The sequence below is a fragment of the Halichoeres trimaculatus genome, unplaced genomic scaffold (assembly GCF_033239565.1).
Source record: "Halichoeres trimaculatus isolate MK-OKI-2021-1 unplaced genomic scaffold, fHalTri1.1 fHalTri1_scaffold_2, whole genome shotgun sequence".
Classification (NCBI taxonomy): Eukaryota; Metazoa; Chordata; class Actinopteri; order Labriformes; family Labridae; genus Halichoeres; species Halichoeres trimaculatus.
Genome location: NW_027437180.1, coordinates 3,441,624 through 3,464,425, shown reverse-complemented (window position 1 = coordinate 3,464,425; position 22,802 = coordinate 3,441,624). Strand labels below are relative to the sequence as shown.

Here is a 22,802-nt window from a genome sequence, read left to right as displayed (position 1 = left end):
CCTTTTCTTCCTGTATACATGAAAAATTACTCCAGGTACAGCCACTGGCACTCATTAAGTGTCAACTCAAGTATCTTCTTTGTTGCGTTGGTATTTTACCTCCAGACACCTGTGTTTGCGGTGATGGAGTTTTCCTTTCCTTACGTCATTGGCGTGGTCATGATCGGACGGCCTTTTTGGCTACAATATGCAGATGGAAGGTTTGGATATTGATTCAAATGGTGGGCGTACTTAGTGGAGACTTGTGATTACATGGTATATCTTGTACTAAGAAAGAGAGTAAAATTACACACTTATTACTCTTGAAAGTACAAGTATGAAAAAAATCCACTTAATTATCGTAACTTGAGTTTTTGTAGTTTGTTACTTTCACCCCTGGGTGTCAATAAATCCTGTTTAGTTAAGTTATGAACATTTTGGGGTTGAAGACTCAAAGAGACCATGGTGCCCCGACCATAGCATACTCCACCTTTACTTGGTGATGTGCAAAATGAGCACCGCTAAGCCAACTAGCCGTTTTAGCTAAACCAGAGCAGGGAGACAAACAGCCAGGGTCAGACTCTGGATCAACATTTCTGAATTTGACAAGCAGACACAACAACACCAAGGTTGACGTCCCTTAGCCTTTCATGCTCCAAACTGCAGCTGTGCACGCTTTAGGTCTTTAAATTTAGCCCCAGCTGTTAAAAATCTCCACTTCTGACGAATTTTAACATCAGAGCTAAGATTTCTATACATTAAATGGAGTGAAAATACCCAGCATCAGAAATCTCTTCGCAGGCACCATAAGAGGCCTGTGTGTGAGTGTCCCTTTTTTCTTTTGGATAAATTCTTCAAATTTTGCTTTAGCAGAGACAGGGGGTCACTGAAATGTCCGGTCCAAAGCCACGCCCATCGCTGTGTTTCCAAGGGGTTCAGAATATTCTGGAAGAGCTGCTGATCTCAGTATTTCTCACCCAAATGTGAGCGCATTGTCTCAGAGATGCTGTGTGTGGAGCAATTTCAGATGTTCTCTTTTTTTAGACACTCGCTCCTCTTTTAATTATTCATCTTCAGACAGAGGAGCCGACGCTACATAATCACACAAACACCAAGCTGTGGTGGATGGGTGGTGTAGCCTGGACCGATCCATAAATCAGCTCACTGCCAGCTCTGTATGGACTGGTACTGGTGCGGCCATGAATCAGGAAATAATCTCATATCAGTGAAAAGCCGTGGAGGCCGCTGTCATAGAGTCCTGGCAGTGCTTCCAGTTTTTCACCATCCGTGGAGCCGCTCCAACGCGAGTCTGAGGATGACATCATCACTACAGTCTGTCTCTGTGTGCCGCTCAGCTGAGGCAGGGAGTGGTTCACAGCCTCCATCTACACATCCACACTGAAGCAAAACCACAGACTCATTATGGATTCTTTTTCTGCAGGGTTTCCTTAACAGTGTCAGGATTTGTTGTAGATACATGTTTAGTTTTACATCCTTCTGTGATTTATTGCTCGGATGAAAGCTCCTGCAGTGGTCTGAAAATGGTGGTTCAAAGGCATTTCCATTGCTTTGAGGCAATGTAAATATGATGATAGATCTATGATAGATAAAGAGATATTTTAATAGGATATTCCTCTGGTATTTTTTCCTAGATCAAGTCACCTGATAATTGAGGTGTCCCAGAGCAACTAAACCAATACAGTTGAATCCAATGTATCAGTACTTTTTTTTCTATCTGAAGTGGTCTGAACTGATGTTGGATTGTTGCCGGGAATGGCCTGCTGGTTTCACCTTAACTGTCGCCACAGCGCCAAACTTCAGACTGCGTCTGTTTCTCTCTCCCTTTCTGTGTACGTGTGTGTGTCTGTGTCTATGTGTGTGTCTGTGTGTGTGTGTGTGTATCCCTATCCCCCCCTCCCCCCATTCTCTCTCCCACTCTCTCTCCTCTATCTGTCTCTCTCGAACCCCAACACAGTCGAGACAGATATCTGTCTAACATGAGTCTGGTTCTGTCCGAGGTTTCTGCCCGTTAAAGGGAAGTTTTTCCTTGCCATTGTAACTTGCTAAATGCTGCAAAGTCCTGTACTCATGGTGGATTAAGATAAGATAAGACTCCTTATCTTGTCTTCATGTTGGGTTTCTGCCAATAAAATTTTATCAACATTTACGGGTCTAGACCTGTAAATGTTTTTGTAAAGTGTCTTGAAATAACATTTGTTATGATTTGGCGCTATTTAAATAAAGATTGATTGATTGATTGATTGATTGATGTTCAGAGGGAGGGATTTTTACCAGAAGATGGCACAAACTGGTCACAGGAACCTCATAACAGAGAATGGAGCTCAGAAGCCGTTTCAACGACAACTGTTTTAGGATGAAACGCTAAAGTATTGTTGCGTTCCAGCCTCTTGTGTCCACAGAAACAGCGTTTTACCTGAAACGCAAACTTTTGAAAATGGCCTCCAGGGTGGATTTGTTACCATGTAAACAGCAAGCAGTAGAAACGCTAAGATCACGCTCCATTTTGCACTTGTACAAAGAACAGTTCAACAGTACTGTTGTTACGATTGTCATGGTCTACGATGTTGTGCTTGTGCTGCTCGATCTGCTGAATCTTTCAATGTTGCTCCACTTCTGCTCTTAGTATTCACCAATACACCAGATGATTGGCCCCAACTCTACTTCCATGGAGATCTACCAAAAGCTGCTTCAGGACAAGACAGTTATAGCGCCACCTACAGGCCTGGCATGCTTACTACAGTGCAGACTTTCTTCTCTGTGTTTTTGCGTATTGTAGTTAAAGGTAATGTAAACGGGGTCTCAGTAACTATCAGTAATTTGCATGTTTTCAAACTCTTCAGCAGAAATAAGAGAACTGTAAATGTAAACCTCCCTTTCTGAGAAAGCTCTAAAACACAGAGCACATCCTTTACACCAGAGCAAAATATAATCTGAGTTCGACAGCAATACCATTGCAATTAAAAAAAAAAAAAAAAAAAATCATGGGAAATGTTAAATGAAAAACAGTTGCAAATGAACAGGAAGTAGCTGCAGCGCTCACTTTAAGAGCTGGCTTGTTTATCAGAGTGGTTGAGTCACCACTGTCCCTTACAAGTCTTAAGTTTTGATTTTACAGTTACTAAACTCGCAAGTTTTGCCCATATAAGGGCATGGCTGATTTGATTGACAGGTGAGTACTCTGTCAGTAAATATGCTAAAGACCCACCTCTTTGCATTACAGAGGCTACATCCATGTTTTTTAAAGGCTATGGCTCTGTCTGATGCGTCCAGCCCTCTCTGCTGAAATATTTAATTTAAAAAGAACAAATCACTCAACCTATTCTACCAACAAATTGTTTAAACTAGAGGTGGGGCTCTATTGATGAAAAATTAATCTACTTTATTAGAGGCTTTTATCACAACTCATAACATAAAGAACCAGCATTCGTTACTTCATATGGTTTTGTTTGATAGACATATACATGAGCTTACACAACAAAATCATGTTTAATTTCAATCACTATCACTTTTAAATGTAAGGTTCAATTAAAGGAACATTCCACTTTTAGAGCAGATAATGTTCACAAGGCTCAACTACTTATCCAAGGTCTGATTGGCTTTATGTAAACTGGAATATATATGTGTGGTGTTTATTGTTTAAAAGGATCCCCATTGGCTGTCACCAAGGTGACAAGCCAGTCTTTCACTCTACCTTGTTTGGTTTCTTCAGAAAACATGAAGCTCCAGTATTTTAGTCAGACGCTGCAGAATAACACTGAACGGCATTCTTCCATGCCATCCTCACGACAAAACTCACAGTAGATTGTTGGGTGGCAGTGCACATGAGTGAAGTGAGTGAGGCCCATAGACTGTAAGAAAATGGATGTCCGCTTGCTCGGCTCGAAGTGAGGTCTCCACAAAAACTGCTCCCCCTGGTGACTGGCTGCAGTATAGGTTTAAAAATACGGCTCTCCCGTCATTCCAGATAGGCTGTGGTCAAGCTTTAAAAAATTATTACACCTCGTAGAAATGCTTCTCATGTCCAATTGTTATAGTGATTTGAAGATATTTGGCTGTCTTGTATCCAAATCCTCTTTATTCTGAAAAGTTTCGTTTTCATTAGTTATACGAGGTTAAAAACGAGGCTTTAGGTAATGTTTAACGATGATTGACAACTGCCGTTCTCGTGTATTTTTATCGGGGATCGTAAAATATGTTGGGAGGTAAAGTCAGGAAGTGATTAGACTCTTGAAAAAAAAGAATTATATATTATTTTTGTCACCCAGCTCCACCCAGATTCTCCCGGAATTCCTCATCGTCTCTACTGCACAGAATCTGGCTCCAAACTGCTACAATGGTGGCGCCTGAGACAGCGGTATTTTGGCTTCAAAACCGTACAATGATAAATGGCGGAGCCACGCTGTCCACTCTATATACAGTCTATGGTGAGGCCCGGTTACGTGGCAACGTTTGACGCAAAAACGTAGAGAAAATATTCTGTGTTTACATGGAAATGCTGAGGAACTGAAAATGCTGTAGTAAGCATGCCAGACCTGTAGGTGGCGCTATAACTGTCTTGTCCAGAAGCAGCTTTCGGTAGATGTTTACTGAAGTAGAGTTGGGCCGATCATCTGGTGTATTGGGGAATACTAAGAGCAGGAGTGGAGCAACAGATGCCCATTTTGTTAGTCAGTCAGCAGATTCAGTAGATTGAGAAGCACAAGTACAACATGGTGGACCTCGACGATCATTACAATGGGACTGTTGCATGCGCGGAACGGAGCCTGACCTCAGCGTTTCCACTGAAAACTCTGGCTTGCCATTTACAATGTAACGGTGGCTCATATTTGAGAGAAAATTCCCTTTGGAGACTGTTTTCAAAAGTTTGTGTTTTAGGTCGGCTAAAACGCTGTTTCTATGTAAAGAAGAGGCTGAAACACAACAATATTTTTACGTTTTATTTTAAAACCACTGTCTTGTAAATGGCCCCCAACAGGAGCTCACATAGAGAAGAGAAACCGAAACTTAACCATCAAGCTTGTATTGCAAATGTTAATCAATGGTGATACCAACAATGCTCTAAAACTCACTTCCATTCATTTCTATTTTTTTAACTTAAATTTCCCATCCACCAGGCCAAGTAACACCGCCTCATACAAACTGTTTGTTACTAATCTGGTGTTATTATGGCTCCTCCTACATCAGGTGGTGGCACCTTGTGCATTGTTGTAACTTTTTGTAACTTTTTTCCTGTAATTACTTAATTAATTGTAATGAACATGTTTAAAACCAAACTGTATGGACTAATGTATGGATTTGTCTCAGTTATGGAAATGAACAATCACATGAAACAGCCTCAAGATATCCACTGGTGCAGGTTTTAAACATTAATTTTCCACTGTCTGCTGCACATCTCACAGGTGAGGGTCTGTGTAAATCTGGAACAAAAGACCTTGTACTCTACATATTTGACTTTGTAATTAACTCATATGTAATACACGAGACCACACTTTTTTTTATCTAGATTTGTCACTCAGGGATGTAGATGGAGCTACAGTGACAGTTTTAAAGACTCAAACAGGATTACAGTCACACCAACCAACAGAGGTAGGAGCCACTTCCACACCAACAGCTGATTGGGGATTATGATAATTTCTTCTGTTTACAGCCAGCCTGGCCTAGCTGTCTGTCTCTGGGACATCCATCAGTGACATATGATTGGTCCCTGAGGGGCTCCCCTCCCCTCGTGTCTCTTTTATTGCTGCTCTGCACCCATTGTCTCATAATCTCTGTAACTCTGCATACGCATGCTCAGATTCACACTGGAGCAGACGGCCGTCCTGCAGACTTCTCAGTTACAGAAAGTTGACAAAAACAAAAGAGTAGAGTTATTACATTATCATGCAGCTCTGAGCTCTTCCATTGTAGGAGCTGTGACCAGATGACGGCTAATCTCCTCTTTGAATGAGCAGTGAAAACTGATTATGAGTGGGCTCACATGGTTCTCAGAGTCTGCTCAGTCCATCAGTTCAAACAGCAGTGCATGGTTTACCAAAGAAAGGGCTTTGTTCAACCCCTACCCTGTTGTTTTTAAGATATGCATCAACAGCATTGTTGAGGGACTTCTGGGTGTGTCAGTTATAGTGCCCCCGTAGACAAAGTGATCCATGTTATCTCTTAGGGGCCATTTACGCAACAATGGTTTTAGGCTGAAACACAAAAAATTGTTGCATTTTGGCCTCGCGTTTACATGGAAACGGTGTTTTAGCCGACCTAAAATGCAGATCTCTCTGAAGTGGCTTTTGAACTAAACAGTTATAGTGCCACCTACAGGCCTGGCATGCTTACGACAGCATTTTTAGTCCCCTTGGCATTTCCGTGTAAACAGATTTTTTCCAGAAAACTCCATATCTATCAGAAAATTCATGGTTTAAGAATACTAGTAAGACTGGTTAACTGTTTGATAATATACTAGAGTTTTACTTTGAACACAAAATCTGTTCCTGTTCATTTTCACTTGAAGTGAGTCCATGCTTGGGCAGAACCTTGGTACAAAACTAACTTTTTCATTCAGTATAAAAAGAAAAAACTTTATTTGTGGTCAAACCTGGTTACCTGGGGTTGGAAAAAGAAGACACATTTATTAACACAGCTGGCAGATGTCGTTGGTGTTGCAGTGTAAAATGTGACTCTAAGCCAACAATCACTAGCCCTGTTGAAATGGGTATTTTTCCTCAATCTGGTAGAAAACGGTCGGATTAAGTGAATCTGATTTGATCTGTATACACGGAGTTTAAGTAAAGAGATCCACGTTCAACTCGTGTTGAGCCTGTACACGGCCCTAGCTGAATCTGATTGTATTGCTTTTTTTGACCTGCACATTACGTTACTCTGGCACTACCTGTAAATTTGTACAAGAAAAAGAGGTGCACTCCCTGCTTTCTGTTTACCTCTGGAAAGATGGATCCACGGCGTGTTTTGTTGGGGACGCTTATTGTGTCCAGTTTTTCACTTTACTTAAGCTGCATTTCCACCAAGCAGACCTGTTCGGTTTGTCTCGGTACGGTGCGCTTTTTGCGACGTTTCCACTGACTTATCTCGGGACAGATCCCTAAAAACCGAGACGAGCCAGCCTACTTTTTGAGAGTCTTTCGTATGGGTGCCAGACTGAACCGATCCGCTCTCGGAAGGTGGAGCAACACACTGCAGACCGTTGATTGGTCAAAAGAATCATCACTTTCCCCGACAGCGGCTGCATTTCTCCTAGCGGCTCACAGACTTCTCTGAAACAAAGCTTGATTGCACTTTGTAACAGAGAGCTTCATGCTAATCACAGAGAGGACGAAATGCTGCATGTCTCCCATTCGTGCTCTTTGTTTACTGTGTCACGTTTTTCTTCTTTGTTGGATTTAATAGCGGGGTACACTGCTACAGCGTTGCGCTATTGTTTAACAGCTGGGGCTTCCGGCATCCGGCTTAAACGCCGCCTACCACGAGAGGGCACAGTTTGCTGTGGAAACACAAACAGGATCAGGCTTAACTGTACCAAACCGTCCCAAACCGTACTGAATCGACCCGGACTGCTTGGTGGAAACGCAGCTTCACGTGCTTCTTATGTACTAGGGAGCGCGTGCCCAGACCACACAATCCTCTCTATCAACTCAATCCGCTCCACTCAGCCGTTTACATGGAGCATGGAGTGGATTACCAATCAGCGTACTACCTTTGACAATCTGACCCGAAATACAATCAGATCACAGGTGAATCGGATTGGCTAAGGTGTTTACATGAGACATTTAAAGTCTGATCAACTTTTCAATCTGATTGTAAACCATTGTATATGGGGCTAGTGACGCATTAGTCTGAGAGTCACCTCTCTGTAACACTCAGAACTGGATAGTAGTTGACTCCATGGTGTTGTAGTGGTGTAGTTTTTAAGCTGCTCAGAGCTTTAATTTAGTGTTTCAAGAACAATAACTCATCTGAAAGATGAAGTTAAATGCTGCTTCTGTTGCCAAAATGCCTGCATATATTTTTGATGACGTTTACAGTTACTTGGTCTTTAGAGTAAAAAGGACGGTTTTTAAGCTAGCATTGCTTCAGAACCGCAAAACTTCTACTAGCTATCAGTCATCTGGAAGAACAGGGATCCATTTACAGCACATAAACTGATAGCCCCATACAAGAGATGTGAGTTGACTCAGGCCCCACTTACACGAAAACGCTAAAACGTTAAAACGCTGTGAAAACACAGTGAAAAAATCTGAGTTTAAAGGAAACGCTGATACACGGAAACGCTGTAGTAAGCACACCAGGCCTGTAGATGGTGCTATAACTGTCTTGTCCAGAAGCCGCTTTTGGGAGATCTCCACTGAAGTAGAGTTGAGCCGGTCATCTGAAGTATTGGCGCATACTAAGTTAAAAAGTGGAGCAAACGTAACAACGGTACTGTTGTCTTGTCGAATGCGTACGCGTGAGACAGAGTATGACGTCAGCGTTTTCACTGAAAACGCCGGCTTACTGTTTAAATGGCAGCTGTGTCGTGAGCGTTTCAGAAAAATCCCACTCTGGAAGCCGTTTTCAATAGTTTGCGTTTTAGGTCAGCTGAAACGCCGTTTCCTTGTAAACGCAAGGCTGAAGCGCAGCAAAACTTTTGCATTTCACCCTAAAACCATTGTCGTGTAAACAGCCCCTCAGTAAGAAGCAAGATCTGTCCTTGTTCTTCGCTGAAAAGGATTTCTGTGATTTATTTTGTAGTAATGCTGGATGCTGGACCATAGACTGTAGACCATAAACTGTATAAAACATGGACATAGTCTCCCTGACGTCACCTGTCTGTTTCTGAAATGGAAAATGAAGCACATCAGCTATAGCAGCCATATTGGTAGTGGCAAGGCTTCGCCTACTGCTATAGGGCGCCTGTCCATGTGACCCTGAGCTGTGCCTCTGATTGGGCGAGCCTGCAATCTTAATATCCTCTGAACAGCCAAGTTTGAAAAAAATTCACCCCCGTACAGTGTGTGCTGATAGTAAAGTTAGCGACTCAGACAGGAGACGTTATTTGAACCAGGCTGTAAATAGGTTAATTTCTGCTTTGAAAACAGCTTTTTTTGGCTTGGTGTGTATGTGACTTCCGGTACTTCCAGAGCCAGCCTCAAGTGGACACTCGAGAAACAGCAGACTTTGGCACTTTTGCATTGTCTCATATTCTTAGGAGGTTGCCTCTTGCTGTAGACAGAAATGGAACAGAAGGCTAAAACACAGTTTGTGATAATGTCATACATAGACGAAGGACATACATACGCCTTGGCAAGAGTCACATCTTTACTACAGTGAGTGATGGTGCTCATGGGAAATGGAGTCCTTATCCCAGAAAAACACTACTGGTTCTGGCCAGAGGTGTCACCACAGTCAACATAATAACGATAGCCACACACAGGGTCTTTCAGCCAACTTTGCTAACTTTCAATATCAGAGCATCTTATTCAGACTTATGCTGTTTATCACCCTCATCTTCGTCATCCTCCACGTTTTTTTTGGTAGGTTATGTTTTTGGCTTTTATGCCTGTAATTGGACAGTATAGACAGGATAGAGCTGGAAACAGGGTGAGAGTGAACACTTGAAAACTCGTAGGTCTAAAAACCAAGTGACATCATGGAAGCCATCTGGACTCCTTTCATGCAGCCTTTATGCACTGATCTCAGGCTTCTGCAGGTGAATTAAGGTGGCTTGTAAATTGGAGCGTGTGTTGTGCATTGAAAAGATAATATTAGCAAAAAGACTTGTGTTTATCCCTGTTTTGCTTGTCACTTTAGTTTCTTCAACTGTGCTCTTAATGTTATTATCAGACACCGTATAAAGAAATAATGAACTCAGAGACATTTGCTGTCTCTGTGGTGTCCAGTCCCTTACACTCAGCTGAGACTTAGTGCGCCGAGGGAAGGAAAGAGAGGAGAGGAGAGGAAGGCAGAGGAGAGAGAGGAGGAGGGAATTTTGGATGAACACACAATGTGATTGGCAGCTAGGAAAATCTTTTCAGGAGGCCATGCCAGCAGAGGCCAGCACCATTAACTCAGTGTGTCAGAGCAGAAAACATCCATTTATTTAGTCTCAATTTAAACAGAGCTCCTGAAAGAGCAGCATCTCTTTATCGTTATTTAAATTAGATGAATTTCACCTGCAGATGATGCCAGCTTGAGTCTCATCAGCGCACTCATAGATTCATGTTTATCTGGGTTATACTCCTCTGTGCCAAGCTGCTTCCCTCTCTAAATGGTGCAATGGGGCTGAACTTGTCATTTTCCATTACAACAGAGCTTTGACTCCTGAGTGCATCTCCAGGCCATGCCATGTGTGTGTTTCTCCCTCTTTCTTTATGTTTGTGTCCGTGTGAGCGACCTCGGTAGTCCTCTGTTAGAGCTACGACAATGCTATAAAAACACACACAAACACACAGCGGCTACGTTGTCTTTTGGACAATCAGGCCAGACAGTGCCATCCAAATGTCTGCTTAATGAGCTCAAACAGAAGTGGAAGAAATAATGTGTGTTTGAGAAACTAAGTGATCACAAAATTCATCTTTACACCCACAGTCTGGTCAAGTTTGATCCTTTAAACGGAGGAAAAACAGACACCAGAGTGTCTACACGATCTACAGTATTCCCAGTGCTTCATTTTTTCCACATTTGGGACAGCAACATCAGAGGTGACTGACCATGTTTTCTGCTCCTGGACAGATTGTGACCAGGTTGTGCTTTAAACCTACACCTGGTGATCATGCTTGGTTTATTTTTTTATTTCATTTTTTTAATGAGCAAGTTGATATCCATAAATGTTGACATTTTTTATGACTTTATACCCCCAATACCTGTTGAAGCAGCTCTCTTTTCATTGTTATTGTTTTTTAATGTAATTTTTCTTCTCTCTTTGGTTCTCTTTGTGTTTGTAGCCTGTCGTTACTTTTTATGGCTCGATGCCACCAAACTTGTTGCATTTCCTGTGGTGTAAAAACTTTTTTTGTTTGTAGGTTTCTGTGTATGTCTGGAGATCTTAAGTGAAACCATGGTTGTATTGTTTACAAAGAAAAATTCTGTTAGCAGCTTCTAGCATGATGCTAACCTGTGCTAGGCCCAGTGTTCCTGGTAAGCAGAGGAGAAGGGGGTGAAGACGAAGTGCTGCTGTGAACTAAGAAAAGAAAATAATGACCGTTTTTTTCATTCATTGTAAGATCGAGCTCCTGTAAGATGGTCGTGCTAGACGTACCAACCTAGCACCAGGAGGAACACCAGAGGGCAGAGTAGCATCATGCTACTCACAGACATAGCTGACGGAGCTAAAACTGGACACAAACGCCACATAGGAAAGATTTTACCTGCTGTGAGCGGACAGGATACAGGGAAGTGAGACTGAACCGACTGCTGAAGAAGTCCATCTCAGTCCTGGACCCTGTGGAGGTGGAGGCTGACTGCTGCAGCTCATAAATGCATACCTCAGAGTATCATTCAAATGGTGATGCAAGTACAAAATTCAGCACAAATGCTCTTCAAAGACCACTTCTTTGAAAAATGACGTGAGACAAAATTGGCCTTTTTTCCAAGATGGCTGCCATGGTCACCATTTCTGTAGAATGTTCATAATTTCAAATGGTGATGAAAACGGAAGAAAGATGAGTGAAGTAGCTTAGCTGTGGTGCTGAATGGACGGTGCTCAAAAAAAAAAAAAAAAACATTCAAAGTCAAACCAACACTTTGAGAGATTCCAGACGTACAAAAAAAAAAAAAAAAAAAAGAAAGAAAGAAAAGAAAAAGAAAAAGTTTGGTTACTATTGTTGCCAGTGGCATTGAACAGACTGGTACCACACATTCCTGTATGGAATTCAATCAGGTTCAGGTCTACCTACAGCCAGCCTAAATGTTCATCTTTAATTTTTCATAGGCCGTTGCCTTTTTTTTCCAGAGGAGTGATCATTTTCCAGATGCGTTAATAAATGTTCACTACAAGCAGCAGCTAGCTTTAAAAAAAGGTCACCATTCTCAAACTTTGAGTGGCAACCACCTGTTTCCAAAAGAGTTTCCTTTAGAGCAAGGCTCTCAAACTGGTGCCATGGAGGGCCAAGAGGCTGCAGGTTTTCTTTCCAATCAAAAAGTCCACCAGCTGATTTCACTGATTACCTTACCTTCAAACAGAGAGCAGGGACTAATCAGTGAAATCAACTGGTGGATTTTTTTGGTTGGAAAGAAAACCTGCAGCCTCTTGGCCCTCCATGGCACAACTTTGAGATCGCTGCTTTTGGGAGTATCAGTGCCAAATATCTTGCATCATTATTTGAACTATTGACTATTAATGAACATTTGTAAAAATGGTGGCAATCTTGAATTTTTGGAGTGATAAGTGTAATTTTTCAAAAGAGTGGCTCTTAAAGAGTATTTTTTGCCAATTTTCATGTCGCATCACTATTGCAACTTTTTTTTTTTTTTTAGTGATTTGCTGCTTTAGACTGGAGAATGATGGCCAAGCTGTCGTCTCTGATGGACTTTTTTTTCTAGATGACACTTATATTATTCTAGTTATATATTCTTGAATGTTTTGCATCATAAACTTTATTGTATTGTTACTGTGACTCTGAATTTCTCCTTGGGGATTGATAAAGTACACTATTCTATTCCATTCTACTCCATCCTATTCTATTCTATCAACATTGTGTTGCTTTGGAGAATATGGTTTCTGTAGGGAACATGCATTAGGTATTATTTTTCATCACAGAGAAAATCTAAGTTTTGACCTTAAGTAGCTGATAACTGATAGTGTGACAAGTGACTTTATGCTCATATGTTGGATGTGTGTGTCAGGGGGAAGAGGGGTCTGCAGAAAAAAAAAAAGAAAAAAAAAAAGCTTGGGAACCACAGCATCAAAATCTGAAGTTGATGGAAAAACGTTTTGGGACTGCTGTTCCATAGGTAGCCTCAGAAGGGTTAAACACACCTGTTTAAAATAGCCAATCTTTCTTTTCAGTCATATATATGCGATATACAAATATAAAAATATCTCATCAAAGCATATTGTATATATAAATATTATATAACATTATATATAAAACGTGTTAACAGCCTGGTTTAAAGGTCTAAGTCAATGGTTGGAGCCAGTGTTCAAATTAGTAAAGCACTCTGAGGATGGCCGTCTTGTTCCTGTCGGTTTATTCCCAGGGCACAAGACGTGAGATTAACCCTAACCCTTTGTGTTAGATGGCTGACCTGTTGTAATTCTAAAGTTAGAATAAAGAAAGAACAGAGGAACAAGTGAAGGAGTGAACACAGAACAAACAAAGAGAAGATGGAGCAGAGGTGAGAGATATTGTCTGAATCAAAGCCAAGCACGAAGCAAACACTCCATGGGACAAGCTGTAGGTCCTGGCAGAGCTACAGGTGTGAGCTAAGGACAGGACCAGGAGCTGATGATGTTTGATACGTTAAGACATTTTCATGTCAACTGGACCTGCAAGTTGGCTGATAAGAGCTCTGTAACAATGGACAAGCCACCAACCATGGAATCAAACTGTTTTAGCTTTCTTTTTGCTAAATGGAGTCTTTTATATCAAAGTTAAGTAATTAACCTGTTGTGTGTATGTTCACTGTGCTCACCTGCTCTCTATTACCCTCCATTTCTGCCTGCTCAGGTGTAATTTTCTTGCTGACAAAACTGCTCACCTGTCCTGTGTTTGCTGATTCTGTCGTCTCAAGCAAAAGTCTTTAATGAGGCTGTGTCAGAGAGCTGTTAGGTGGTAACATTCATGACTTTATTATGCATCAGAAATGTTCAAATCTGTTCAAAAAGCTGTTTGCTTACAGCAGAAGGACAGCCAGAATAAATCAGGCATTTAATCCACCTGGAAATAACTGAAGGACAATCAATGAATGTGGGGAAATAACAGCTGTAGTGAGCTTGCTTTCAGTCGCCGAGGGAGTCGCTCAGCACAGTTAAACCTGCCACTCAGCGGGGATGATGGATGGACAGGTGCTCCACAGCTGAAGCTCATCTCCTATAGCTGGTGTCTATCAGAGGATTCCTGGTTCTGATCCCAGCTTACCGGACACAGGTCAGCCTGATGTAACCAGAGGACAGTTCATCCATCAGTTCATGGCCGTGAGTGCCTCTGAGTGATGTCATGACCCCAGACAGAGGGCGGTTAGCTTTGACACATGAGGACAGACGAGGCAGGAGAAGGTGTTTAACCCACCTGAAAAGGATGAGTGGTTCTTGGGTCACAGTTTGATCATCAGACTGAAAAAAAAAAAAACAGAAATAAAAAAGAGAATAAAAAGAATGAATCACCCTTTAGCCAAAATCCTGGAAGCATGCATCAAAAGAAATATTGTTTATTTGATTGATTTGTGTAGCGAAGCTGAATCAAGGAGCAAATGAGGTCAACTACTCACAAAAAAGTTTTTTTTTGTCTGTTACTTCATCTGTAAAAAGATAGATTAAAAGGTAAAACAATTAACTTACAATAAATTGAATTACAGGTACCATTCCCTCTAAAATATCTACCAAACAACCTCCTTTAAAGCTTAATGTCCTTGTTAACATTAATTTTTCGTTAAGAACATTTCTATATATTATCACAAAAAAATCCATTATTTTATAGCTTTGTTTGGCCTCATGACAGAATTTAAAAGTATGAAAAAAATATGAATTATCAGTAATCATCACAAGGATTCTGGAGTTGTTTCTTCTAATTTTGCAGTTTCACATTTATAAAAAAAAAAAAGTAATAATACTAAAATAATAATTTAATAGCATAATAATTTAACCCCAAAAACAGATATTAGAGTGAAGCAACCTAAGTAATGAAATAAATAAATGAAAATGTCTTTAATTGATTTCAGCCGTGATACATGATTAATCATTCTTTCTGATGCATGTTCAAAATCTCTCTCTCTCATTTTTTTGTCAATTAAAGAGGCTGTGAGGAGTTTTTAAAGGATCTTGCCTTGTAGTAATCCACACTTCAAAATTAGATTATCAGCACCAATATTACTGATTACAGGTCATTTCTGTATTTGTGGCTAATTCATACCTTCTGGATCAGGTTGGGCATGACCAGATTGATTTACAGCATCTAAGTCTCTATGACAACTAGGGATGTCCCGATATTACATTTTCACTTCCGATACGATACTGATACTGCAGCATTGAGTATTGGCCGATACCGATATTAATCCGATACGATATCAGCATTAAACATGAATACTTTTATTACTTATTTTGTAGTATGTCTGTCATGTTAGAAAAGGCTTGATTAAGTGATATTATTCAAACAAAGAACAGTAGTTAGCAACAGTAGGATTGAGGAAAAACTGACCCGTTTATTATTAACCAATGGGTGACAGGAACTGCTTATATCAGAGATTTTAGTTGCATTCCAATACGATACTGATATTTGTTTTTTTGCTGATATCAGACCGTGTCCAATATCAATATCAGACTGGGACACCTCTAATGACAGCACCGCGCCAGCTGATGAAGTGTAGTAGTGAGAAAAGAGATCTGTGTTTTTCTCTGCCGAAAGTGATTTCTGTGATTAATTTTGTAATGATGGTGGGGTGGTGACACTGGGGCCTATCTGTCAGACAGAAAAAGGACAGAGGAGCAGAAGAAAGATAAACAGGAGAGTGATAGAGCACGAGCTAAAGGCTGACACAGGAGCTAAACTGTTCATGCTGATGTTCATTTCAAGCCACAGTCAGCAGTTATTCTGCAGTGGTCTGTTCAAACTTGAGAGTCTATCAATAAAATGAAGAGTGAGGTTACGTTAGCTCTGCTTGGTAGATGACTGGCAGGACCTATCCAGGATTTACTAACGTTACACATTACAGACACGTCTTAGAGCATCGGGCTGCCAGCTGCACTAAAAATAAACAGCTACTAAACTACTTACAAACTGAAAGTGTTAACTTGTTGTCACGTTAGCTTACAGATATGTCAGAGCACCAGGCTGCCGATAGCGCTACATATAGCCAGCTGCTACATTTGCTGGATGTCACGTTTCAAACTGAAGTGCTATGTTACTGTACTGATACATACCTTACCTCGGCGCATAGTATCCGATAAAAATTTGTCTTGAACAAAGAAAATTTGTTTTGACCCGATCTCCATTTAATTCCAAAACAAACCTCCATCTCGCTAAAAGTAATTTACAAAAGTAAGTGGAGACTCCAAGCCAGAAGGTGGCGAGGGAGTGCAATGAAAACAGATCCTCCTCATAGCGTCTTTAAATTATTTATTGTGCATTTAAAAGATGTTTTGTGTCCATTTAACATCTTGAAGAAACCTTTACTAATGTGTTGATTTGTAAGTTAAGTGGGTTGGATGGAATGTACTTTCTGATCTGAATCCAACTGTTTTAATGTATTTCTCTTTTAGATTGTTGCTGGAGTAAAATTCGCTGATTTTATGATGTGTTGTTTCTCACCTCGTCACCTGTGACATCTTACCCTCACCTTCTCAGACATCAGTAATAACTCTGTTAGAATAATCAGACCTTGTTTTCTTTTGGAGCTCATAAAATGACATACGAATACATTTCCATCAGTTTCATAACCGGCTTATAACCCCTCACAGGAGCGTTAAGACTCCCTTTGGTTGATGCTGTTTTATTTTGCTGCTGTGAGAAACAAGAGGAGTTATTTTGAACATCTCTGAGCAGGCGTCAGACATAATGCAGTGAGTTTAAAAGAAGAGCTGCAAACCAAATGTGTTTTCACATCACCACTGAAAATATTTACCTCTCCTCAAACAAAGAAACAACCTCACACATACAGCCTCGCGCTCAGACGTTTGTGTTTATCCTGTCCCAGATTTTACCGGGTCACTGGGTCTTTCCTGCGTTTAAGCCCAAATATGGAAATATGACGAGGATTATAACTTGGCTGCGATTCAGGACACACACACACAAACAGCTGCACGGGCACACATTGTCAGGAACATGACTGCACCACCACAGGCGTGTAGAAATGTAGAGCTGTAAAAGCAGAACACAAAATGTCTCTCTGAAACACCTTCACACATTCTTATCTCACTCCTCCTCACTGCGTCCTTCTCTGAAACCAGGCCTGCATCTTCCTCCTCACATCAAGTCTTTGTCTTCTCGTCAGAGACACACACAGTGCACAAAGGACCAAATTAGCATGTAGCATATTAGCAATGCATGCTTTATTAAATGGAGTGTGTCGGTGCAAAATGGTACCTTCCTGCCAGGTGCAGCAGCCATTTTTGTTCTTCAGCTCTTATTTTGGCGGGGTGCAGATTGAAGATTGAGACGATTTTTTTACAAACTGAGACGGAAACCAGAACAGACTGAGCGTCAAATGGCTGCTGAGTGCGAGAGTGTCTCGGCCGTGTGCGTGTGTGTGTGTGTGTGTGTGTGTGCATCAATGTAACTGTAGTGCTCGCAGAACCGCGCTTGTTGCCATGACAACGCTACAGGCAAAGTGGGTCAGCGGGCTGCTGCCACACCCCTGTTGGCATGGCAACAAGGCTGGTCAATTAAACCTGTGCAGCACGATGACTCACGCACACACAGAAACACGCAACACACACACACACACACACACACACACACACACACACACACACACACATACACACACACACACACACACACACACACACAAAAACCTCCTTTGTGTGCAACAAGGAGAGGAGGAGAGATGTGATGTGTGTGTGTGAGTGTCTTAAATGCCCAATATGTATTTATTAAGGACTGATTTCAGCTCTGCTGATATTAACGTTGCTGTTGTTGACAGGTTAAAGTACAGTTAATAATAAATATCTTTAATATTTTTTTTCAATTTGAAAACATATTGATGATCATTAAACACCCCCAGCTATTTGAATTTTTTTCTCCCAAATGGGGCCTGAAAACATCCATTAGGAATTATTTATTTATTTATTTATTTATTTATTTATTTATTTATTTATTTATTTATTTATTTATTTATGTATTTATTATTTTCATTTCGAACACATTTTGTCATTACAAGACTGTCCAATCATTTCCTTAATTAACACTGTTTCAACAGTTTTCTGATGAATCACGAAATAATTTATAATTTTAAAATGCTTTAATGGATATTTACACATTCTTTTAGAATTATTTATTTTATTTTATTTTACTTTATTTTATTTTATCTTTTCTATTTTATTTTATTTTACTTTATTTTATTTACTTTTGTTTGTTTGTTTGTTTTCAAGGACCACCTGAAGTCCAACATTTTCTTTTTTTTTCTGTTTTGTGATCTCATTGTGTGAACAGAGACATCTCAATAAATAGGATCTGGTGGGACAGTTTATTTATTTCAGTATTTTAAATTAAAAATTGTAATCAATGTCTCACAGTTCATGAAAACCCAAAACTCAGTGTATCAGAAACTTAGAAATAGATGAAAAAGTTGAATGTTGTAAACTAATGGTGTCATGCTCTGATCAGCTCTTTAAGAGGAAACACCTGTAGATGTCTCCTGAGCCTTTAAATGGTCTTTGGGTCTAGTTCAGACCACTGACTGACAGCTGTCCAAAAGGCAGTCTCTGACCCCGTCCACAAGCAGGCTCAGGCTGCTAAAGGAGCTGTCTGTTCACAGAGAGCTAGATCCAAACAGAGCACTGGAAAGAAGAGTGGAAGAAAAAGACACACAGGAGGACTGTCAGGAACTTCACTGACTGTGGATCAGTGGATTGGGGAACCAGAAACAATGTGAACAGCATCTCACCTGGGCAGAGAAGAAGAACCTGTTTTCAGATGACAGTCATTTGACAGGACCCAGAGTCTCCCCACAGCGCCAAAAGCTCAAAAAGCGGGTCCAGAGAGACTCTATGAGGTACTGTCAAGAGGACGATGAGAGACACCAGACCAACAAAGCAACTCACAGCAGAGCCACAGGCTGTTCGCCTCCATACCACACTCCACTGATACATGTAATCATGCTAAGGAGACAACCAACCAACACTGACATGAATATAAATGAAGGCGCTTTTCAGATCGCCAACAGTCCTGTCAATAACATCACATTTAAAAGAAAAATTCACTTGAGGCTCACTAAATTTGAACTAACTAAATAAATAAATAAACTTTCCCACCATATTCTCATTTGTGTGTATAGAAACTCTAGGATTTGATCTCTTTAAAAATGAAAAAAGGCTGTCATGAACTGTTCTCTGGCAAATGTACTCATATTTACTATGGATTTTACTCAGTGTTTCAACATTTTCTCTGAAGTTTCACCTTTGTATTGCTGCTGTGTCATGGCCTAGCGTGTGTGTCTCTGAATGGGTCTTTTTAGGACTACTTCTGTTGACGTTTCTGTCCTCGTGCAGCTCTTCTTCTTCTTCTTCTTCTTCTTCTTCTTCTTCTTCTTCTTCTCAAAGCATTGATGTTGACTCACCTTTAGAGAGAAACAAGTCAGCTGTCTCAGCTTTGAACATTGTTGCTGTTATCACTTCCTCCTATGGTTACAGTGACTTGTTAAGACCAGCTGCTTAGAGATGCTCTCAGCATATCTGCTGCTGTTGTCTGGATTGCAGGACAGGATGTTGCTCCACTTTTCCCTATCCCTGATGGTCGGGGTCCAGTAGCTCAAGGGTTCTGTCATCTTTGCCCACTAAATGTCAGTGTTTTCTCAGACAGAGACTGGTCTTTTTGGCACAGGGTCAACAGGCAGAGGGGGAATGATTCTGAGTGTGTGATGGATGACTGGGTCACACAAACATAAGACTGACACCTGGGAAAAATTTAGTCCCATGTGAAACTGGCAATCTTGCTCATCTGTGAATGAGGTGACTGAGTTAAACAGATATTTTTACTTACGAATATCTATCCATCCATCCATCCATCCATCCATCCATCCATCCATCCATCCATCCATCCATCCATCCATCCATCCATCCATCCCTTATCCTGGTCCAGGTCCCAGGGGCAACAATCCCATCACCGAAAACCAGTGTCCCTTGTCCCCTTCCACTTCCACCAGCTCCTCTGGGGGGATACTAAGGTATTCCCAGAACAGCCAAGATACGGTATCTCTCCATCATGTCCTGGGTCTACCCCCTAGGATCTCCTCCCAACTAGGTAAGCCTGAAACACCTCCTCAGAGAGGCGTCTGGAAGGCATCATCACCAGATTCCTAAACCCCCCCATCTGGATCCTCTCGATGTGGAGGAGCAGAACCTGTCCCACATGTCTGAGCTCTAAACCCTATCCCTAAGGCTGAGCCCAGACACCCTGTGGAGGAAGCTTATTTCAGCCACTTGTAGTCGCGATCTTTCAGTCACTACCCACAGCTCGTGGCCATAGGTGAGGGTTGGAATGTAGATTGAGAGATAAATTGAGAGCCTTGCCTTCTGGCTCAACTCTCTCTTCACTTCATCGAACCAGTATAGTGTCTGCATTACAGCCAACACCGCCCAGATACATCTGTCAATCTCTCACTCCATTTTCCCCCCACTGGTGAGCAAGACCCCGGGATACATAAACTCCTGTACTTGGGGTAAGACTCTCATCCAACCTGAAGTTGGCAGTCCACTCATTTCCAACTGAGAACCATGGCTTCAGACTTAGAGGAGAGGATCTTCATCCCGGCTGCTTCGCACTCGGCTGCAAACCACCCCAGTGAGAGCTGAAGGTCAGTGTTCGATGAGGCCAACAGGACCACATCGTCTGCAAAAAGCAGACACGGGATCCTAAGACCTCAGATGAACCCATAAAATTACTGAACAGAATCAGTGACAAAGGGCAGCCCTGGTGGAGTTCAACCCTGACTGGGAACAAGTTTGACTTACTGTTGGCAATACAGACCAAGCTCTCACTCCGGAAATACAGAGACTGTACAGCCCGTAACAGCAGGCCATCAACTCCTTATTCCAGGAGCAATCCCCAAAAAATACCTCAGGAGACACAGTCAGAAGCCTTTTCCAGATCTGCAAAACATTGGTTTTGCAAACTCCCATGCTGCTCCGGTGGACCAATCATGTCAGACTTGTTCCTGATTGGTCAAAAAAGGGAATCGCTGACGTTGCTGACCAATACATCCACCAGGGGGTGCAGCCCAGAGTCAAAAGTTAATGACAACAATAAACTCAAAAACAAACAGGGTTCAGTAATGGAGGTATTGCTTATGTACCTCTTACTTAAAAGACAAAAACAGAGGCAGTGTTGGATGGTGAGGCTGTTAAATACATCGCCAAAGTTCTTCCATTGTTATTTCTTCTTCGTTTCTCACTAAAGTTTACATCAGGTAGTAACAGCAACACTGCTCCTACAGTTTCCAGTGGCTCCGTTTGGCCTGTACCCATAAGCTTTATGGAAATGTGCAGGATTACATACGGCTCTGTCCGAATACGTATGTAACATGGAGCATTAAGGTATATGAGGAGAAATCACAGGTATTCGGAGGAACTTTTCCAGCTCACTGTTTCTTGATGTTCCACTTGGCAAAGACAGCATTAGACATCTTTGACAGAAGTATTAGAGGGTTCCCTGGCAATAGGTTCATTCTTTGACCACTTGTCTGTAAACTAAAAGGACATAAATAAATCCTCCAATTTTCTGAGTGATGCTCCAAACTCCACCCATTCCGTCAGCAGGATCATGAATCGTGGTGGTGTCACGGTCTGTGTGCTCGCTCTGCTGCGTCATTGTGTTTAAAGAGTTGTGAATTGTGTTGTGACTGTACTTGGTTCAATCACACGGTCCTGCTGGAAACCTGAAAATAACTCCAAACTGATCAGATCCTTCATGCTAACATTAACTTGTGATCCCTTTCTTCTTCTCTGTGCCCTCCTCCTGCGTTTGGCATATGTTGATGAGATTAATTAGAGTTGTGCACCTGCCGTGTTATATAATTGTTCAGTGGCTGCAGATGATGCACCAACCACTCAGACATTTTGTGAGGCTGCCTTTGAAACTGTGACTGTTCTGGAGCTGATGGTAGATGAGGGATAATCCTTCCTGTTTCGGAGTTGTGTGTGTGTTTCTGTGTGTGTGTGTTGAGAATGGAGAGGTGTGAAGTTTCAGCCCAGAGAGGCTGTAATAACACACTGATCTGTGTATTTTGGTGTGTGTGTGTTTGTGTAATGCACAGTAGGTTGTTTCTCTGATTGTTTGGAGGAACTGTTGTGGATGTGCGGTTAATTTCTGATGTAGAACACGCCCTGCAGTTATCTCTCATCACCACAGTGTGCATCATGTATGCTTCACTCTCAAACCGTGACTCCACATCTCGCCGTTTGCTGTTGTCATCCCTCTGCGTGTTTCACAGACAGCCCTGTAACCCTGTTTCTCTCTCTGTGTTCAGGCTGTAAGGAGTGCTGTGAGCGATGTGTGGGCAGCCTGCCCTGGGCCTCCCTCATCGCCACCATCCTCCTCTACATGGGCGTGGCTTTGTTCTGTGGGTGTGGCCACGAGGCTCTGAGTGGAACCGTCACCATCCTCCAGAACTACTTTGAGGTCATCAGAGCTCCCGGAGAGACGCTGGATGTGTTCACCATGTGAGTGTTTACCTCCATTTTTTGGGCCTCACCTGTGGGTTCATCCTGTTTTTAAAATAACAACATGAGGTTTAAAGACTCAGACTCTGTCCTGTTTTCGCCGTCCTCCGGCGGTATCAGGAGGGTTCAGTGCCTCAACCCTTTCAAAGGCTCGCTTCAGTGGCAGTGTCAAAGAAAACCTTTGCCGCCTCCAGGGGGTTCAAGGCTCTGTCACATGCTCTTATAAAAAGATAAACATTAATTTAATCCACTGAGAAGAAAAGGATGGTTTGTATATATATTATAT

The 22,802-nt window shown here is 41.6% G+C and overlaps 1 protein-coding gene across 1 annotated transcript in view; it reads left to right on the top strand.

The window, feature by feature from the left end:
* The window catches only part of LOC141805834 (neuronal membrane glycoprotein M6-a-like), a 47,708-nt gene that overhangs the window by 10,721 nt on the left and 14,185 nt on the right, over positions 1-22,802 (top strand). The window contains exon 2 of the mRNA XM_074691035.1: positions 22,324-22,516. Coding sequence (XP_074547136.1) covers positions 22,324-22,516 — 193 coding nt within the window. The remainder of the gene's footprint in view (positions 1-22,323; positions 22,517-22,802) is intronic.